Genomic DNA, 16,484 nt, shown 5'->3' with positions numbered 1-16,484 from the left:
TGTATAACACTGGTCACAGTGTTGTTTAAGTCTGGGGGAGGTTCTACTAATATTATGTTTTAGTTAGCTATTACAAAAAAAAAAAAAAAAATCTGAGTAGACGATTCCTCAGCACATCAACCGATGAGACTATCTCGATATCGATCGACAGCACTTCAGATCCAACAATCGATTGTCTCTTCATTGTGTTGAATGATTGCTCTAGCCATCGACCGATGAGACCATGTCGCTATCAGTCGACAACACTTCATTAGCATCGATCGATTGTCATTTCATTGTGTCGATCGGCACTGAGCAGGTTATCGTTCTTACTCGTTAAATTATGTACTTATGTTTATGTTATTACAATAACTCCGACTGGATATACACTAGGGACAATGTAATTTAAGTCTGAGGGAATGTTTACTGATATTAGTGTGTTCATGAGTCTTATTAAAATATTTTCAAAAGAGTTTTATTGAGTCAAGAAGGAGATAATAAACTTATTAGATATTTGCTTGTTATGTAACCACTATTTAGCACCATTCTAGACTTATTGACTGCAGATAGTAGTAAAGATACTAAAGTGGATCAACCTGTCAACTATTCACACTTGTTGAGATTGTTTGAAGGAACCAAAGCTGACCTCCAACACTAAACCTGACACAACTGCTTGTCTTGGGATCTAAAAAGTATTTATATGGCTTCTAAAACCCTAGTGGGCTCAGTCAACAAATCTGAGAAAGCCCATTAAAACATAGAAATCCGACTAACTGGGAAATGCCGAGCGGGTACGTGACGTCGTTCCACAAGGTCGCTCAGGTCACAGCGGCTACTTGACCCCGCTGCGCTCGCCCGCTCCAGATCATCCTCGTATCGCAACAAAATGCCGAGCGGGTTGATGATGTCGCAATGGACACCCGCTTTGGTTTCACAGCGGGTACGTGACCTCGCTGTGCTCGCCCGCTCCAGCCGACTGCTCCATACTTCAAAGGATGCGAGCGGGTGCCGCAACTCACTCCGGTAGGTCGCTCTAGCGTTTACACCATTTCTCCAAAAATGTCGAGCGGGTACGCCATGTAGCTGCGAGAGGTCGCTCCAGGTTAGAGCGGGTTGCTCACCTCGCTCCAGTAGGTCGCTCCAGCTCCTCTACTCGCTCAATGATCATTTTCTACTTCTTTTTGAAGCACAATGCTCCCAAACATCTCCAATCACTCCATAGCACTCTCCAACACCTAATAAGGACAATGCATGCAATATGGACTCTAAAGATGCCTAATTCATAATCTATATGATCAAAATGTACAAGATGTGAAGGCTAAAAACATGTAAATATGCAAGATATCAACTCCCCCACACTAGTCATTTACTTGTCCTCAAGTAAACTTTTCAAAACACAAGGAGGAGAGATACAAAGATGGGAGCTTAGCCAAAAGAAACACTCAGTGCACTCAACTTGACATCCTAAAGAAACATAGAAAATAGCATGAACACACTCTCTTATTATACTCTAGCTTCTCTAGGCATATAAATACTCTTATGTCTCTACACAAGATGCAATGCTTTTCAACCAACATGCTCTCTCCACCAACCCTAACATTGATTCACACACACACTCAAGGTGAATTCTCACAGATGGGCACATGATCTCAATCATTTGGCTAGTTGATCAAAGGGTCTAATATGGATGAAGAGGAGGATTCAATGCAATCATTTTAAGGTGGCAATCACTCAAGAATCAAGGTTATGCAAAATTTATCTAAGACTAGGAGCAATTCATGCATACATGGATCCTCATCATTCTACCCCATTCCTAAGTGATTACAAATTCTACACCCTTTTCATTCATCCCATAACCCAAAATGAAAAACAATCACATCACTCACCCAATGAACCACATTCTTTTCTTAAGACTTAACCACTAAGGACCTCTTATTCACTTTTCATATTTCTAAGTTCTAACACATTTTATTATTCCTTCCCCACTATCTTATTGAATCTTTTTTTTCTTTTTTTTTTCTTCCTTTTTTTTTATAGAGGAGGAAAGTCTCAAACAATAAAATCAAGAGCTTTCTTATCTTTCTATTCTAGGTCCCTAGCGCTTTTCTTTCTCATGACAATCTTTTGTTCATCAATCTCAACTTTATCACTTCCCAAACCCAAGATATAAACCTTTGAGGAACAAAGACCCCACTCACCGTCCTAGAAACTATCTCAAATGATGACCCTATGCAAGCAAGAGATGAGAACAAATCCATGTCGCTCCCAATACTCTCAAGATTTTGCACATGTCAAACTATCAAAAGAGACCTCACTCATGCAAATCAATGTAGGCTTCAAAGAATGGCTAGGGTTCAAGGGTAAGGAAGTGCCATTTGGGTTAACAAAGAGTGGTACAATGGGGAAAGATAATCCAAATGTGTATGAGACCCATGATCAAGTATGCAAATGCCCATATGCAAGAGAAATTAAGTTCATTCAAGTCTAAGTTCAGGTTGGAGCTGGTTTCAAGAACAATACCAATATCAAGCAAGCAAACAAGTTTCAAGAAGAGTTTTCAAGGCTCAAAGCATGCAAGCCTTTCAAAAGATGCTTAAGATACTTGATATGTTTAACTAGGGTGTCAAATTCAGTGCAAACAAGTGTTCTATACAAGGCAATATCAATCAGATGCTCCATATGCAAGTGAATGCATCCTATATGCTCCAGACTCAATCTTAAGAATGCAAGTGATGCAACTACATGATTCAAAAATTTCAAATTTTTTTTTGGTTTTTCTATGCATATATGTATGTACAATGCAATGCATGAGACTCAAAATCATCAAAGCAAACATGATCAAATACTTGGTACCTCCCCCACACTTAAATCACACAATCTCTGTGTGAGTAAGGGAGAGATACCCAAAGGAAAGCAATATACAAAGATAAACTGGTATGTACAAGATTATGGTGAAGGAGTACCTCTGATGGAGTGTTGGAAAAGGCAGTGGTGTCTAGGGAGAAATGTCTGGCCGCTTTTCTCCTCAGCCTAAGGGTCTTAAAAACGAAGATCCTACTGATATGTACAGGGATTTCCTTCTAAATGAGCTTGTTTTAAGTTTCTAGCTTGACTTTTTCCTTTGGCTAGTGAGAAGGAGGGGGTTTCCCACCTTCAAGAGTGATGGTGAGGACGTGGGAGAGAAGCTCTTGAAGCTTGATTGGATCATTCTGGAGCTGAGGAGTGATGATGGTCCTTGCACTTGAGAATGGCTTAGACCTTCCCTTGCACTTGATTTTGTACTCAATGGCCCCATCCTTAAGCTCAATTGGGTGGAGAGTGAGATTGTGAGGAGTCTTATCAAGAGGTGGAGGATGAGGTTCTTTCACAATCTTCTTCTTGTCATGAGCAGCCTTTGTGACTCTACTCACCTCCTTCTTTTTAGCACTTTCCAAGTGCTCATCACACAGCTCTTTTAGAGGACTCTCCAGCAAGACCTTCTTTCTAAATACCAACCCCTTCAGCCTTGGTCTTCTCAATGGAGGATGCTCCACAAGTGATTGTTCCACAACACTCAGCATTCATCTTTGGGGATTGTAGTGGATAGGAGACAGCTTTGTTCACATTTAGGAGTGTGACCTTTTTGTTGGCAAAGTCTATGCAAGCTCCCACTGTTGTGAGGAATGAAGTGCCAAGGATCAATGGGACTCTCTTCTCAGTTGCCATCTTCAGAACAGTGAGGTCTATAGGAATGGTGCACGCTCCAATCTTCAAAGGGAAGTCCTTGATGAGACCAAGGAGTTGTAGAAGTGGAATCTCCAAACTGTAGGGAAGATGTTTTTGGCTCCATGCTCTCAATCCCTAGACTCTTCATCATCTCCATTGAGATCACATTCACACTTGCACCAGAATCAACAAGAGCATCATCAAAAGTGAGCTTACCAAGGTAGCAAGGCAAGGTGAACATCCCTTGAGACTCAAGCTTAGGGAAGGACTTTGGAGGGATTGGTGGACCAATCTTCAAAATGGAGATGTCCAAAAGCTCGGCCATTTCAGTTTGGTGGTCTAGAATGTCGTTGATGAGCATCATCTGGACATAAGCTTCACGCATACCCGAGATTTCTTGAAGCCTGACCCCAACATCACTAAGATCTTTCCTGAACTTAGAGAGCACCTTCTTCCGAGCTTTGATGAGAACTCTTTGGGGGGGGAAAGGGAGCTTATCATAGGGTGATAGCTCAACTTCAATGGCTTCCTCTAGCTTAACCTCTTTCAGCTTGTTGTCAGCTCTCTTCTCAACTTGTTTCTTAGCCTTGTGCTCAGCTCTTTGCAGATTCGTTGCTTCAATCTTCCTGGCAGCGTCCTTCACAATCTGTGCTTCAGCTGTGGCCACAACAAATCTCTCATCTTCCCCAAACTCAGTTCCAAATACCATTCTTTCAATCTCATCTTCCTCTTTCTCATGATCACTCAGCTCAATCTCTGAAGAAGTAGTGGAGAAGACAACATTGCAAGACTCCTTGGGGTTCTTTTCTGGTTTCCCTGGTAGAGACCCCATTGGCTGCTTGGGGGATGAAGGCATAGAAGCAACTTGACTCTCCAAAGCCTTGAAGTGAGAGGCAAGTTGTAAGAATTTGTTGTTGAGGTCAGAGTAGTTCTCATCAATCTTTGTGTGGATGTTCTTGAACTCAAAAACCATTGTCTTCTCATTTCTGGTCTGAAATTCCAAGAGTTTCTTGAACATGGAGTCCACACTTGAATCTAGAGCTTGAGCTTGGGAAGAGCTTCCTTGAGTCTTAGGAGACTGGTTGCCTTGGTTGGTGAAACCTTGAGGATAATTCTACTTGGCTTGGTAACCTCCTTGTTGGTTGTTGTAGAGTGGCCTTTGCTGATAGTTGTTTTGGTACTGAAAGTTGGGCTCTTTCTTGTACCATGTGCCATTAGCATTGATGAAGCACAATTCCTCTTGGCCTTCTAAACCATCAACCTCATTGATCACTGGAGGTGCCTCTTGTTTCTGGTCACCAACAAAGTTCATCGTCTCCTGCTTAGCCTTTTCTGCAAGAAGTAGATCCAACTTGGCTTGGAGAGACTTCAGCTCTTTCCTGGTGTGCTGATCATCACCTCTGTTGCTTCTATCATACTCCTCAGTGTAGACTGAGTCACTCTTAGTGATATACCATGGATTTGACCCATTTTCACCCATGGTATATAAGTGTTTTACTATCTATATATTATATATTCTATCCTATTAGGTATGTTTTCAGGTTCAGAAGTATCTTGGAGTAAAGTGATGATTATGGAGTATTTAGGAGCTTAAAAGAGATTTCATCCAGCTGACCATTAGAGGTCGATACGAAGAAGAAGAAAATGATCGATGTACATCCTAGACCATCGATCGATGTTGAGACGCGAGACGCACGACTTGGGTACAACCGACTTTAAACCCAAGGCTTCAACAAATTACAAGATTACCTCTGACGAGTTTTTAACCTAATAGTTATATACTTGCCTAAGTGTTAGGAGGCAAAGAGAGTTTTAGCCACCATTGTATTCTTACTTTCAGCAAAAGAGAGGGAGAGAGAGTTTTAGGAGAGAAAATCATAGAGAGATTTGTGATTGGAACTCCATTGATTCATATATTCTATTCTATGTAGTTTTTATCTATATTTTGTGTTATGAATTGCTTAGCTATGTCTGATTAGTTTACTTGTTAGATTCAGGGTTCAAATAGGTTAGATGGATTAGCCCCAAATATAGGTTTGCTAAGTTGTGATAATCATTGATTGATTTTTCTTAATGCTTGTTTTAGCCTTGCTAACTAGAACATGAACCTAGGAATTTGCATGTGTCAAGCATCCTTGATCATCCTGTTCTGAATCTAATATGTATGCTAGGACTGCTAGAGAGAGCTAACCGCTAATCTAGGAGACTAGTGAGTATTATCAACCCGCGCCTAGGGCTTAGCTAGAAGCTATCGATCGATATTGTCTTCTGACAATCGATCGATATTTTATGAAAGGTGTATCGATCGATATCCATATAAAATCATCGATCGACACTTTCTTGTGATCAAAGACGACAGTTGAGATCCAAGATCTAGTTAGTTAACCAGTGAAACATTGCCATCGCTGATCACTGTGATTAACTCTAATATATCATGCATGCAATGCTGTTAGGCATCTATAGGATTATAATCTCTAACACTGAATAGAAACCTGCATCTAATATCTTCCAATAAAGTTACACCCCCAATCATTTTGTTAGTCGAGCAATAGACTTGCTCAATTAGGATTGCTATTTACTTTTAAACCATAGAACAACAAACACCTAAAATTAATAACTTTACTAGATTTAATAGGTTCCATAGCTCCTTGTGGATTCGATCCCTAAGTACTGCAACTGAACCTCTTATTTGAGAGAGTAATTCACTCCTTAGGGTAATTTGAGTGGTATCAAATTTGGCGCCGTTGCCGGGGAGCTTTGATCGCCATTAGATTTAGTGTTATTGATTCTTATTCTTTTCTCTACCCCCATTCTGACATAAAAAATTTTCTTGTCTTTGCAGGTGCATGCCCAGCAGTACCAGAAGCGACAAGGACAAACACCTGCTATTCTCAGAAGATCCTGCTCACTTGGAACGCACGATCCGCAAAGACCAACGCTCCACATCAATCGACGCAGCAGCTTTCACGTCGACTGATTCTCGCACCCAACCGACACCCGACCTTCATCGTCGACCGATATACATCGTTCGAGATCGATCGATACTACACAGCGTACATCGATCGATCATCAGTCGCGAAACATGGTTGCGATTGTTATTCTCAGACAGGACGAGAATGGAAACCTGTATGACCAGGATGGTCGTCTGCGTAATGCAACAGGTCAGAAACTAGTCGCTCAGGGAATGTAATCCCTGATGCTGATGCTACAGGAGCTGCTCAACCTGTAGAAGAGGCTGCTCAACCAAGGGGACTGGCTGACTACAATCGTCCAGATGAGTACTACGCCAGCAGATCAGATATTCGACTTCCAGAGATTCATAAGCAGAATTTCGAGCTGAAGCCTCAGTACTACACACTCGTGTCGCAGATACCCTACTCTGAGTTACCGCACGAGCCTCCTATGGACCATCTAGAGAGGTTCGAGGATCTTATCGCTGCTATTCGTATGGATGGAGTCCCCGAGGACTACCTATTGTGCAAGCTTTTCAAGTATTCTCTGACTGGAGAAGCGATGCACTGGCTTAAGCAGCTACCCACATGATCTCTAACATCCTGGGCCGACATCAAGAATGCTTTCTTGCAAAAATTCTTCGATGAGGCACGCACTGAAGACTTGAGGAGCAAAATTGCTACATTCGCGCAGGAGACTGGAGAGTCTTTCAAAGATGCGTGGATCAGATTCAAGTTCTTCCAGCGAGACTGTCCACACCACAGATTCAACGAAGTACAACTGCTGAGCACTTTCTTCAGAGGTATCGCCTTGAGGTATCAGATGGCTCTTGATACAGCTAGCGAGGGAAACTTCAACACCAGGAATCGGTGGAAGCTGAATGTGAACTGATAGAAAATCTAGCAAACAGTAGTAGCACCAAGAACACTGACTTTGAAAGGAAGAAGTCTGTTGCATCCCTAGGAAGGAGCATATGGACGAAGTTAGAGCAAAGTTAGATGTGGTTCATCACCTTCTTAGGAAGCAGGTCTGCTCAGCTAAAGGAGAAGAAGTTGTAGACATGGAATGAGAAGAAGATGTGAACTACATTGGAGGTACTGGATTTCAGAGGTCTGGAAACCAGGGTGGAAACAAAAACTTCTATGGCAATGATCAGAGGAGTAATCAGAGTTCACAGTTCCAGAAAACCTTTCAGCAACAACAGCAGAGGCTATGGAAACTCATTCTACCAGAATCCACCACCAAAGACTCAGGAAAGCAAGATTGAAGCAATGCTTGACAGAGTTCTGGTAGGAAACAACAACTCACTGTGGATTTCAAGGGAAGATAGATTCCGCCTACACAGTCTGAGCACAAGAATGAGACCTTAGGGACTCAGGTGAGGAAACTTGAAATGCTAGTGGTTCAGACTGGCGACACTGTAAAGAGGCAAGAAGCCTTGGCTAGAGAGGCAGGAGTTGAGAAAGCAAAACACCACGTAAATGCCATCATAGATGATGATTCACTACAGGAAATGTGGGTATTAATAGCGTCGTAGCATAGCGTTTTTTGCTTCTCTGCTATTGTATATAAACACGGGCCTTTATAATAGCGTTTTTGAAATGTATAAGCTATCTTTGTAGTCGCGGGAAAATAAAATAATTCAGTCGCGTTAATTTGGTAAGTGGAGGCGCCTTACCATTGCAAATCAAAAACTAAATGCTATCGTATATGAAAAAATATATTAAAAATAACTTAAGTATTAATCGAAACCGAGACTTCATTCTCTTCACTTCACTCTCTTCACATTCCTCAAAATCAAAACCGACTCATCGAAGTTCTTCAGAGTTCTCTCGAGTCGAAGCTTCAATTGGTATGAGTTTCGATTTGATTCTGAGTTTAGAATAGAGACTGGTTCTCTCGAGTCGAATCTCTTTGATTTTGGGTTTCTCTTTGATTCAAATCTCTTTTCACATGCATGTCCGCGTTAACACATGATTCGATTTTGATTGTGGGTTTCGATTAGGTTTCGATTAGGTTTTGAATATGGTGGGTTTCGATTAGGTTTTGAATATGATTGTGGGTTTCAGTTTGATTTTGAATATGATTGAAGGTTTCGATTTGATTTTGGGTTTAGATTTTTTGATCGAATGGCTTGATTTGATTTTGGATTTGTTTATCAGTTTCAGAAATGGCAAAGACAGAGAGGACAGTTGGTTCTCGTCGGAGTAGACGTAATCAAGGCTTGGAGGTAGTAGATCAAGAGGACAAGGCACCGCAACTAAAAGTGAAGAAAAGAACAGCAAAGAAAACGGCTTCCCCTAAAAAGAATTTAGTTTTAACGCCAACGAGAAGAAGTAGTAGAATCAAGAAAGTGGCTGCTGAAGATGATTACATAGAAGATGTAACACCATCTGACGATGATGAGGTAGAAGATGTTACACCTCCTAAGGATGATGAAGTACAAGATGTAACACCTGCTCAGGATGATGAAGTAGAAGATGTAACACCCGAAGATAAGGATGATCAGGCTGAGAAGTCAATGTCTGAAGAAGATAAAGACGATGAAGAGGATGTCAATGGGAAAGAGGATGAAGAAGATGGCGATGTCAATGGGAAAGAGAATGAAGAAGATGGAGATCTCAATGGGAAAGAGAATGAAGAAGAACCGGCCAATATGGAAGATGATGGAGTTCTTAATGAGAAAGGGAACGAAGAGGAAGCTTGCGAAGAAGAAGCTCGCGATATGGAAGAAGATGGCACTGCGCAAGATGATGAGATTCCTAGTACTGAAGGAGTTGAGCTAGCAGGGGAGGAAGTTCAAAAAAAAAATAAAGAGGACCTACAAAGTTGCGTAGAGTGGCTGAAAATCCCAATGATAAGATTATGGTCACATTCAATGACATTGGTGAGCATGTTGGACCTGGTTCAGTAACCCTATCGTCGTTTCTTGGTCCTCTTGTGAGGGAACATGTTCCGGTTACACTTGCCGATTGGAGAAAACTTGATGCAGCGACTAAAGCAACAATGTGGGAAGAAATTCAGGTTTGTATATATATTAGTATGTTTTGTTTAACCGCAAGATGAAATTATAAACATGTTTAACTTGATTATTGTGATGCAGGGGAGGTTTAACTTGCAAGAAGAGTGGCAGAAAGCTGTTATTTTCAAGCAGCTGGGAAATGTGTGGAGGGCTGGGAAGTCGAGGCTGGTGTCACAAGTACGTGTGGCGAAGACTGCAGCTGAGAGAATAGCTTTAAAACCGAGCAACATCCCATCCCTTCAACTGTGGAACACTTGGGTTAAGAGTAAGACTACCAAATCTTTCACAGTGAGTTATCTACAACTAAGTAAGTTTCATCCTTAAAGGTCATGTCTGATGGATATAATCAATGTCATATTTATATTGTAGGAAACGAGTAACAAGTACAGAGCGATGAGAAGAAATCAGATTCCTCACACCACCAGCCGCAAAGGAATGCTTCGTTTAGCTGATGATATGGTAAAAGAGTAGTCAAACATCTACATATTGTACATCAGCTTGTTAGATTAAAATGGTAGTGAGATATGTTTGTTTTCATATAGAAAAAAAGAGTAAAGACCCAAGTAAGGTGAGTAGATCCAAGGTTTGGATTGCGGGACACACTCATGCTGATGGCAGACCTGTGAAGCCCCAGTTTGCTGAGACTATTGTAAGCATTATGGAAGTTGTATATTGTGTATAGTTAATAGACTATCGCAATGAATGATTTGTGTTTAAATGATTGTATCAGGAACAAATACAGTCACTTGACAGTCAGATGGACTCCACATCAGCTGCTGATAACATAAGGGAAGATGCTGTGAGCAAGGTTTTGGGAAAAGACAAACCTGGACGAGTAAGGGGCTTTGGTAGAGGGATTACAGCTAATAAGCTAGCATATCTGCAATTTAGAGACGCTAAGATTGCAGAAATGAAAAGTGAGATTGAAGAGTTAAAGGGGATGGTGCGAGAATTAGCTGAGAAGAAGGTAATCCTTTTCATTACCTTTGGTCAATTAGTTTTAAGACATTTACGATTTCCGTTGCCTTTTCTCAGAAAAGTAATGTTGATGCTGAAACATCTGAGAGTAGTGGTGGATTCAAAGAAGGAGTCAGAGTACAAATACTGGATTGGATTGAATCAGAGGATGTTGTTGTTGGTGAAGGAGAATTCTGCTCTGCTGAACCGAAGTACAAAATTGGTCGTATACCAATTGGTCCTAATGCAGTGGCTATCGTAGTTAAGTATGCACTAAGCGCATCAGCTTCACTCTGGAGGCCTACTACGGATGTGTTAACTCTTGATGAAGCTGTGGGATACAAGATATCTTGGCCAATGGATAAAGTGATTTTGGATAAGGATCCAAACTGTTCTGAAGATTTATCTATGGTAAATTTTCAAATCTTGTTTTCTTCTTACAACAATTGAGTCATCTCTAATCATTACTAAAATTTCTAATTTCAAATCTTGTTTTAGCAAAGCAAGGAAGGTGAATATCGAAGATGCAAGATATATGATTGGACCAATGATGAGGACGAGGTCATTGCTGAAGGTCTCGTGTGCTCTTCAAAATCCAAAGACATGGTTAACAACATACCTCTGGGTCCCAATGCTGTTAGTGTCGAAGTAGTGAAGGTGTTCAATGATCAAGCATATTTGTGGAGGCCAACCGCTGATATGTTCTTGATTGGTGATGCACTTAGCGAGAAAATAGCATGGCCAGTCCTAAAGGTTGAAGTCATGCCTACACCCGCTACAGAAGTAACACCAACTAAATGTGCAGGGAAGAAAATAGCATCACCTTCGAAGCCAGCCAAGAAAAAAGCAGTGGTATGTAATTGACATGAAGTTAAATTTTTTTATTTGCCTGATGATTGATGTTGCGTCCTTGATTGATGTTGGAACTTGCTTCTGTCATCTTGTTTGAGTTGTAGAGTCCAGGCAGCACTAGTTCGACCAGAAGTCCGAAGCAGAAGTGCACTCTCTTGGATTGCAACAACTCTGGACGTAAGGTAGCTGAAGGAAGGGTAGCTTCAACGGATCCGAATGAGTTGTGCCACTTTGTACCCCTAGGTCCAAATGCAAGCAAGGTGTGGATTGATGTGGCTAAGATCGGTGATGCAAAAGTCTGGAGGCCAAATTCAGATTGAATACATATCTGATGCAATGGGTTCGGTTGTGGCATGGCCAAATGACAAAATCAAGTTTGTCTAAAATTGTCGTCTGAAACATTTTTCAAGTTGGTTCTCATCGGCTATGTATTTCTAGTGTGTGATCGAATGTTTAGGTACTTTTTTACTCGGTTGAAATCATGTATGATATTATGTAACAGTTAGCAGACAAAAAAAACAAAAATTATGTGTTATATTATGATATAAGGTTATGTGTGAAAATGTTTAGCTTGTTAACCCCTATACCCTTAAGTGCATAATTTTACATTAAACCATAAGCTTTAAAAATTAAATCCACAGACGGGAAGACCAAAAATTAAAATCCTATACCCTAAAGTGAAATCCCTAAACCCTAAAGTACAAACCTATACCCTATACCCTAATTGTACTTGATTTCACAATTTTGTTCATTCTTAAAAGGATATTGTAATCTTAATTTCACAAAACTGATTAGTTATAAATTTTATAAACACTCATTTGTTCAAACCCTATACCCTAAAGCCTTTGTACATACAAATAAGTAGTAGTGTTTATGAACATATGAGCTAGATTGATCAATCTTATAAAAGCTCACATAAAAATTTATATTCATACAATTTTTTTTTGTAAAATTGGAAAACTGAATATTTGATTTTTAAGATTTAATTTAATTTTTTTTTGCTTCAAAATCATATTTATATATTAATTTCCAGATTTCAAACGAAATTAATACCTTGAGCCAATAAGGAGTAACCTCCAAGATTGCAGACGTGGCAAACCATATGCCGATGGATGTGTCTTCCCAACTTCAATCTTAGCCATTCTTTTTATTTTTTGAGCCAATGAGGAGCAACTACTAAGATTGCACTCGGAAAATTTCAGAACACAAAACATCTCTCTTTCTGTCGAAACTCCTTTTCTGTCTCGCGATCTAAAATCGAAAAAAACCTAAAGAAAGCACATGTATCTCTCGAGCTAAAATCAAACCAGCTGTTCCTGTATTCGCCGATTGAAAGTAAGCAAATGGATAAGTCGTGGATTTGGCTTCCAAGGTATAACCTAAAATCCCTCGATCTCATTTCTACTCGCCGATTGAAATAAAGCTAACTTCTTTTGTCTGATTCTTGTAGGAATAGCCACGAGTATTCAGAAGGAGCAACTAATTTTGTGAATTCGTCCGCAAAAAGATTGGGAAGTCTGTCTGAAATGCTATGCCCTTGTAGAGACTGCCGCAATCTGAGCCATCAGTCACTGGATAAAATTGTGGAGCATTTGGTGATTAGGGGTATGGATAAGAAGTATAAGAGTTCTCGTTGGAGTATTCATGGAGAAAAAAGAGATTCTGCAGAAGACAGTGTTCTTCAATATGAAACAGAGGCGTTTGATTTGTTTAAGACAACATTCTCCATGGACGAAGGTGGTCCAAACCCGACAACTGACAACGAAGACGATGAAGCACCAGAGGAAATTGAGTTTAAGAAAAAGCTCAGAGACGCTCAAACGCCATTATACTCGGATTGTCTCAAGCACACAAAGGTTTCAGCTATCATGGGACTTTACAGATTCAAGGTTAAAAGTGGTGTGTCGGAGAACTACTTTGATCAGCTGTTGGTTTTACTTGAGGATTTGCTACCTGAAGACAATGTTCTTCCCAAGAGTTTAGCTGCAATCAAAAATTTCTGAAGATCTTTGGGTTCGGCTACGACAGTATTCATGCTTGCAAGAATGATTGCATATTGTATAGGAAGGAGTATGAGAACCTAGAAAGCTGTCCAAGATGCAAAGTTTCAAGATGGGAAATGGATAAGCACAGTAATGAGTTAAAGGTGGGGATTCCGGCAAAGGTCCTTAGATATTTTCCAATCAAGGACAGGTTTAGGAGGATGTTTAGATCACAAAGGATGGCTGAAGATCTGCGTTGGCACTATACCAATGCCACTGAAGATGGTACAAGTGCGGCACCCTGTTGATTCTATCTCTTGGGCACAAGTGAATGCTAAATGGCCAGACTTTGCTGCTGATCCACGGAATCTTCGACTTGGGATTTCTACAGATGGGATGAACCCTTTCTCCATGCAAAGCACCAATCACAGCACATGGCCAGTGTTGTTAGTGAACTATAACACGCCTCCAACCATGTGTATGAAGGCTGAGAATATAATGCTGACTTTGTTGATCCCTGGTCCTACTGCTCCTGGTAACAACATTGATGTTTACCTAGCACCACTGATAGACGATCTAAAGGATTTGTGGGCTGAGGGTATTGAAGTGTATGACTCATTTGCGAAGGAGAACTTTAATCTCAGAGCCTTGCTGCTTTGGAGTATCAGTGACTATCCAGCCTTAGGAACACTGTCTGGATGTAAAGTAAAGGGGAAACAAGCCTGCAATGTATGTGGAAAGGATACCTGCAAGGTGGCTTAAGTTTAGCCGCAAGTTTGTCTACATGAGTAACAGAAGGAGACTACCGCCTGGCCATCGTTACAGATATAAAAAAGCTTGGTTTGACAACACTGTGGAGGAAGGGAATGCTAATAGGATACAAACAGGCGCTGAGATATATGAGACACTACAAGCTTTTACGAATGATTTTGGTAGACCTCTAGAGAAGGAAAAAAAAGGAAAAGACTAGAGTTGGAAGATGATGAGAGGTTACAAGAAGAAGAGTGTGAAGAATCAAATGAACTATGGCGGTGGAAGAAGAGATCAATATTCTTTGATCTACCTTACTGGAAGGTAAACTATAGTAACTGACCTATATTATCTGATTACTGGAAGAAGAGATCAATATGTCTAACAGTTTCTTGTTTAATGTGTTAGGAGTTGCCTGTTCGTCACAATATTGATGTTATGCACGTAGAAAAGAATGTGTCCGATGCTATATTGTCTCTGTTGATGCAAAGTGCGAAGTCAAAAGATGGGTTGAAAGCAAGAAAAGAAGACTTAGAAGATATTGGAATCAGAAAGCACTTGCACACAGAGGTGAGGGGAAAGAAAAACATACTTACCTCCTGCTGCCTACTGGTTATCGAAGAGAGAGAAGACCATTTTCTGCCAAAGGTTAGCTAAGTTTAGAGGCCCTGATGGTTATTGTGGTAATATTGCGAATAGTGTTTCAGTTAACCCTCCAAATATTGGTAGTTTAAAGTCGCATGATCATCATGTCTTAGTACAGAACTTGTTACCAGCTGCATTAAGAGGGTTGTTACATAGGGGTCCTAGGATAGCCATAAATAGATTATGCAGTTACTTCAACAGGTTGTGTCAGCGCATCATTGACCCAGAGAAACTTATATCCATGGAGACAGAGTTTGTGGAGACAATGTGTCAGCTGGAGCGCTTCTTCCCTCCAGCCCTTTTTGATATCATGTTTCACCTTCCACTACATTTATCAAGAGAGGCACGGTTGGGAGGACCAGTTCACTTCCGATGGATGTATCCCTTCGAAAGGTTTGATCAACATCTCTCTTCAATATATCCACTTCCCACAATGATGTTTGACTAATATTCATATTTCCTGAGTTATAGGTACATGAAAACACTAAAGGCTTTTGTTAAGAATTATGCAAGGCCAGAAGCATGTATGGCTGAGGCGTATTTAGCTGGAGAATGTGTTGCATTTTGTTTAGAGTTCCTTAAAGAATCAGTACCAGTTCAAGAAGCAGTTAATCGTAATGAAGATGTTGAGGCTGATAGAATGGTGGTTGAAGGCCGACCTCTGCAGAAGGGTATAGAGGTTACCCTGTCAGATAAAGATAGAGACATTGCACATCGATATGTGCTAATGAACATGGCATCTTTGGATCCCTTTCTTGAGTAAGTAATTCTCTATGTTTCTTCTACTTGTTTTACTCATAATTTCATTTTCATATACTGTTGTTTAATTTAAAATCAGGATGCATTTGGAAGAGTTGCAAGCTAAGGATGCTCGATTGGCTAAAAATGAAACTTTGTTATGGAAAAACCATACTGAACACTTTACAGAATGGCTTAAAAATAAGGTTACAAACTCCAAATTCTTTTCTTGATTATTATTGTAAATACTGGTTAGCTTGTTTGGTGATGACTGGTTAGCTTGTTTGGTGATGACTAGTTAGCTTGTATCATGATGCCTGGTTTGTATCTTGAAGAACATGTCCATATTTTAGCGAATTGATGTCTGAGTAGCTTATAGCTTGATGAAACTGTCTGGATTTTTAGTATTTTGATGACTGGTTAGCTTGTAGATTGATGATTGGTTTCGTGGTACATATTATCATGTTTTGATTATAATTTAAGTACCTCGGCTTGATGATAATCCTCTGATTTCCTGCGGCAGATTCATTTAGACTCAAAAGATAGTCATTCTAAGGAGATAAGGTGGTTGGCATTTGGACCAAGAAGAAATTTGCTTTAGCACATAAAGGATTCATCATCAATGGCCAACGGTTTCATACTGATGCGGTCAAGCTGAAGACACAAAACAGTGGAGTAACTTATGAAGCCTTTAGCATGTGTAGATCAAGTGCAAGAGATATGAGACAGGTCGCGGATATGATTACATACTATGGAGTGATAAAGGAGATTTTGGTCATCGACTATCACATGTTCAAAGTGCCACTCTTTAGATGCAACTGGGCAAACACAGCGAATGGTGTGAAGGAAGAAGATGGCTTCACTCTTGTTAACCTTCATATGAACCAAGCAGCCTATTTGAA

The 16,484-nt window shown here is 40.3% G+C and overlaps 4 protein-coding genes and 1 non-coding gene across 5 annotated transcripts; 3 read left to right on the top strand and 2 right to left on the bottom strand.

The window, feature by feature from the left end:
* Positions 1-3,104: 3,104 nt before the first annotated feature.
* LOC125600643 lies at positions 3,105-4,657 on the bottom strand. The gene is made up of 3 exons (XM_048773274.1): positions 3,875-4,657; positions 3,475-3,819; positions 3,105-3,392 (listed from the first exon to the last, which is right to left on the bottom strand). Exons 1-3 carry the CDS (start codon positions 4,655-4,657, stop codon positions 3,105-3,107), a joined length of 1,416 nt encoding a protein of 471 aa, XP_048629231.1.
* Positions 4,658-7,295: 2,638 nt separating this feature from the next.
* Positions 7,296-7,403, bottom strand: LOC125600645. The gene has a single exon (XR_007333896.1). It is a non-coding gene; the product is annotated as a small nucleolar RNA R71 (small nucleolar RNA).
* A 2,098-nt stretch (positions 7,404-9,501) lies between these two features.
* On the top strand, positions 9,502-10,117 carry LOC125600644. The gene is made up of 2 exons (XM_048773275.1): positions 9,502-9,660; positions 9,740-10,117. Exons 1-2 carry the CDS (start codon positions 9,502-9,504, stop codon positions 9,980-9,982), a joined length of 402 nt encoding a protein of 133 aa, XP_048629232.1. The 3' UTR covers positions 9,983-10,117.
* LOC125600642 lies at positions 10,116-11,787 on the top strand. The gene is made up of 5 exons (XM_048773273.1): positions 10,116-10,307; positions 10,389-10,625; positions 10,694-11,026; positions 11,114-11,467; positions 11,572-11,787. Exons 1-5 carry the CDS (start codon positions 10,170-10,172, stop codon positions 11,785-11,787), a joined length of 1,278 nt encoding a protein of 425 aa, XP_048629230.1. The 5' UTR covers positions 10,116-10,169.
* A 1,932-nt stretch (positions 11,788-13,719) lies between these two features.
* On the top strand, positions 13,720-15,607 carry LOC125600641. The gene is made up of 5 exons (XM_048773272.1): positions 13,720-14,178; positions 14,386-14,523; positions 14,608-14,847; positions 14,963-15,237; positions 15,316-15,607. Exons 1-5 carry the CDS (start codon positions 13,720-13,722, stop codon positions 15,605-15,607), a joined length of 1,404 nt encoding a protein of 467 aa, XP_048629229.1.
* The last annotated feature ends 877 nt before the right edge of the window (positions 15,608-16,484 follow it).

Source organism: Brassica napus, unplaced genomic scaffold (assembly GCF_020379485.1).
Source record: "Brassica napus cultivar Da-Ae unplaced genomic scaffold, Da-Ae ScsIHWf_2348;HRSCAF=3032, whole genome shotgun sequence".
NCBI lineage: Eukaryota > Viridiplantae > Streptophyta > Magnoliopsida > Brassicales > Brassicaceae > Brassica > Brassica napus.
Note: the sequence above shows the minus strand (reverse complement) of the source record. Positions and strands in the feature narration are given on the sequence as shown.

What these genes read in the sequence shown, in the direction of transcription:
- LOC125600642 (XM_048773273.1), top strand. Translation starts at nt 10,170, where the DNA reads ATGGTAGTGAGATATGTTTGTTTTCATATAGAAAAAAAGAGTAAAGAC. An exon ending in GAGAATTAGCTGAGAAGAAG is followed by an intron (nt 10,626 to 10,693) that starts GTAATCCTTTTC and finishes GCCTTTTCTCAG; the next exon opens with AAAAGTAATGTTGATGCTGA. An exon ending in GTTCTGAAGATTTATCTATG is followed by an intron (nt 11,027 to 11,113) that starts GTAAATTTTCAA and finishes ATCTTGTTTTAG; the next exon opens with CAAAGCAAGGAAGGTGAATA.
- LOC125600641 (XM_048773272.1), top strand. Translation starts at nt 13,720, where the DNA reads ATGCCACTGAAGATGGTACAAGTGCGGCACCCTGTTGATTCTATCTCT. An exon ending in AGGGGAAACAAGCCTGCAAT is followed by an intron (nt 14,179 to 14,385) that starts GTATGTGGAAAG and finishes TGATTTTGGTAG; the next exon opens with ACCTCTAGAGAAGGAAAAAA. An exon ending in TGGATGTATCCCTTCGAAAG is followed by an intron (nt 15,238 to 15,315) that starts GTTTGATCAACA and finishes CCTGAGTTATAG; the next exon opens with GTACATGAAAACACTAAAGG.
- LOC125600643 (XM_048773274.1), bottom strand. Translation starts at nt 4,657, where the DNA reads ATGGTTTTTGAGTTCAAGAACATCCACACAAAGATTGATGAGAACTAC. An exon ending in TCACTTTTGATGATGCTCTT is followed by an intron (nt 3,820 to 3,874) that starts GTTGATTCTGGT and finishes TGAAGAGTCTAG; the next exon opens with GGATTGAGAGCATGGAGCCA. An exon ending in AGAAGACCAAGGCTGAAGGG is followed by an intron (nt 3,393 to 3,474) that starts GTTGGTATTTAG and finishes GCTAAAAAGAAG; the next exon opens with GAGGTGAGTAGAGTCACAAA.
- LOC125600644 (XM_048773275.1), top strand. Translation starts at nt 9,502, where the DNA reads ATGGTCACATTCAATGACATTGGTGAGCATGTTGGACCTGGTTCAGTA. An exon ending in CAATGTGGGAAGAAATTCAG is followed by an intron (nt 9,661 to 9,739) that starts GTTTGTATATAT and finishes ATTGTGATGCAG; the next exon opens with GGGAGGTTTAACTTGCAAGA.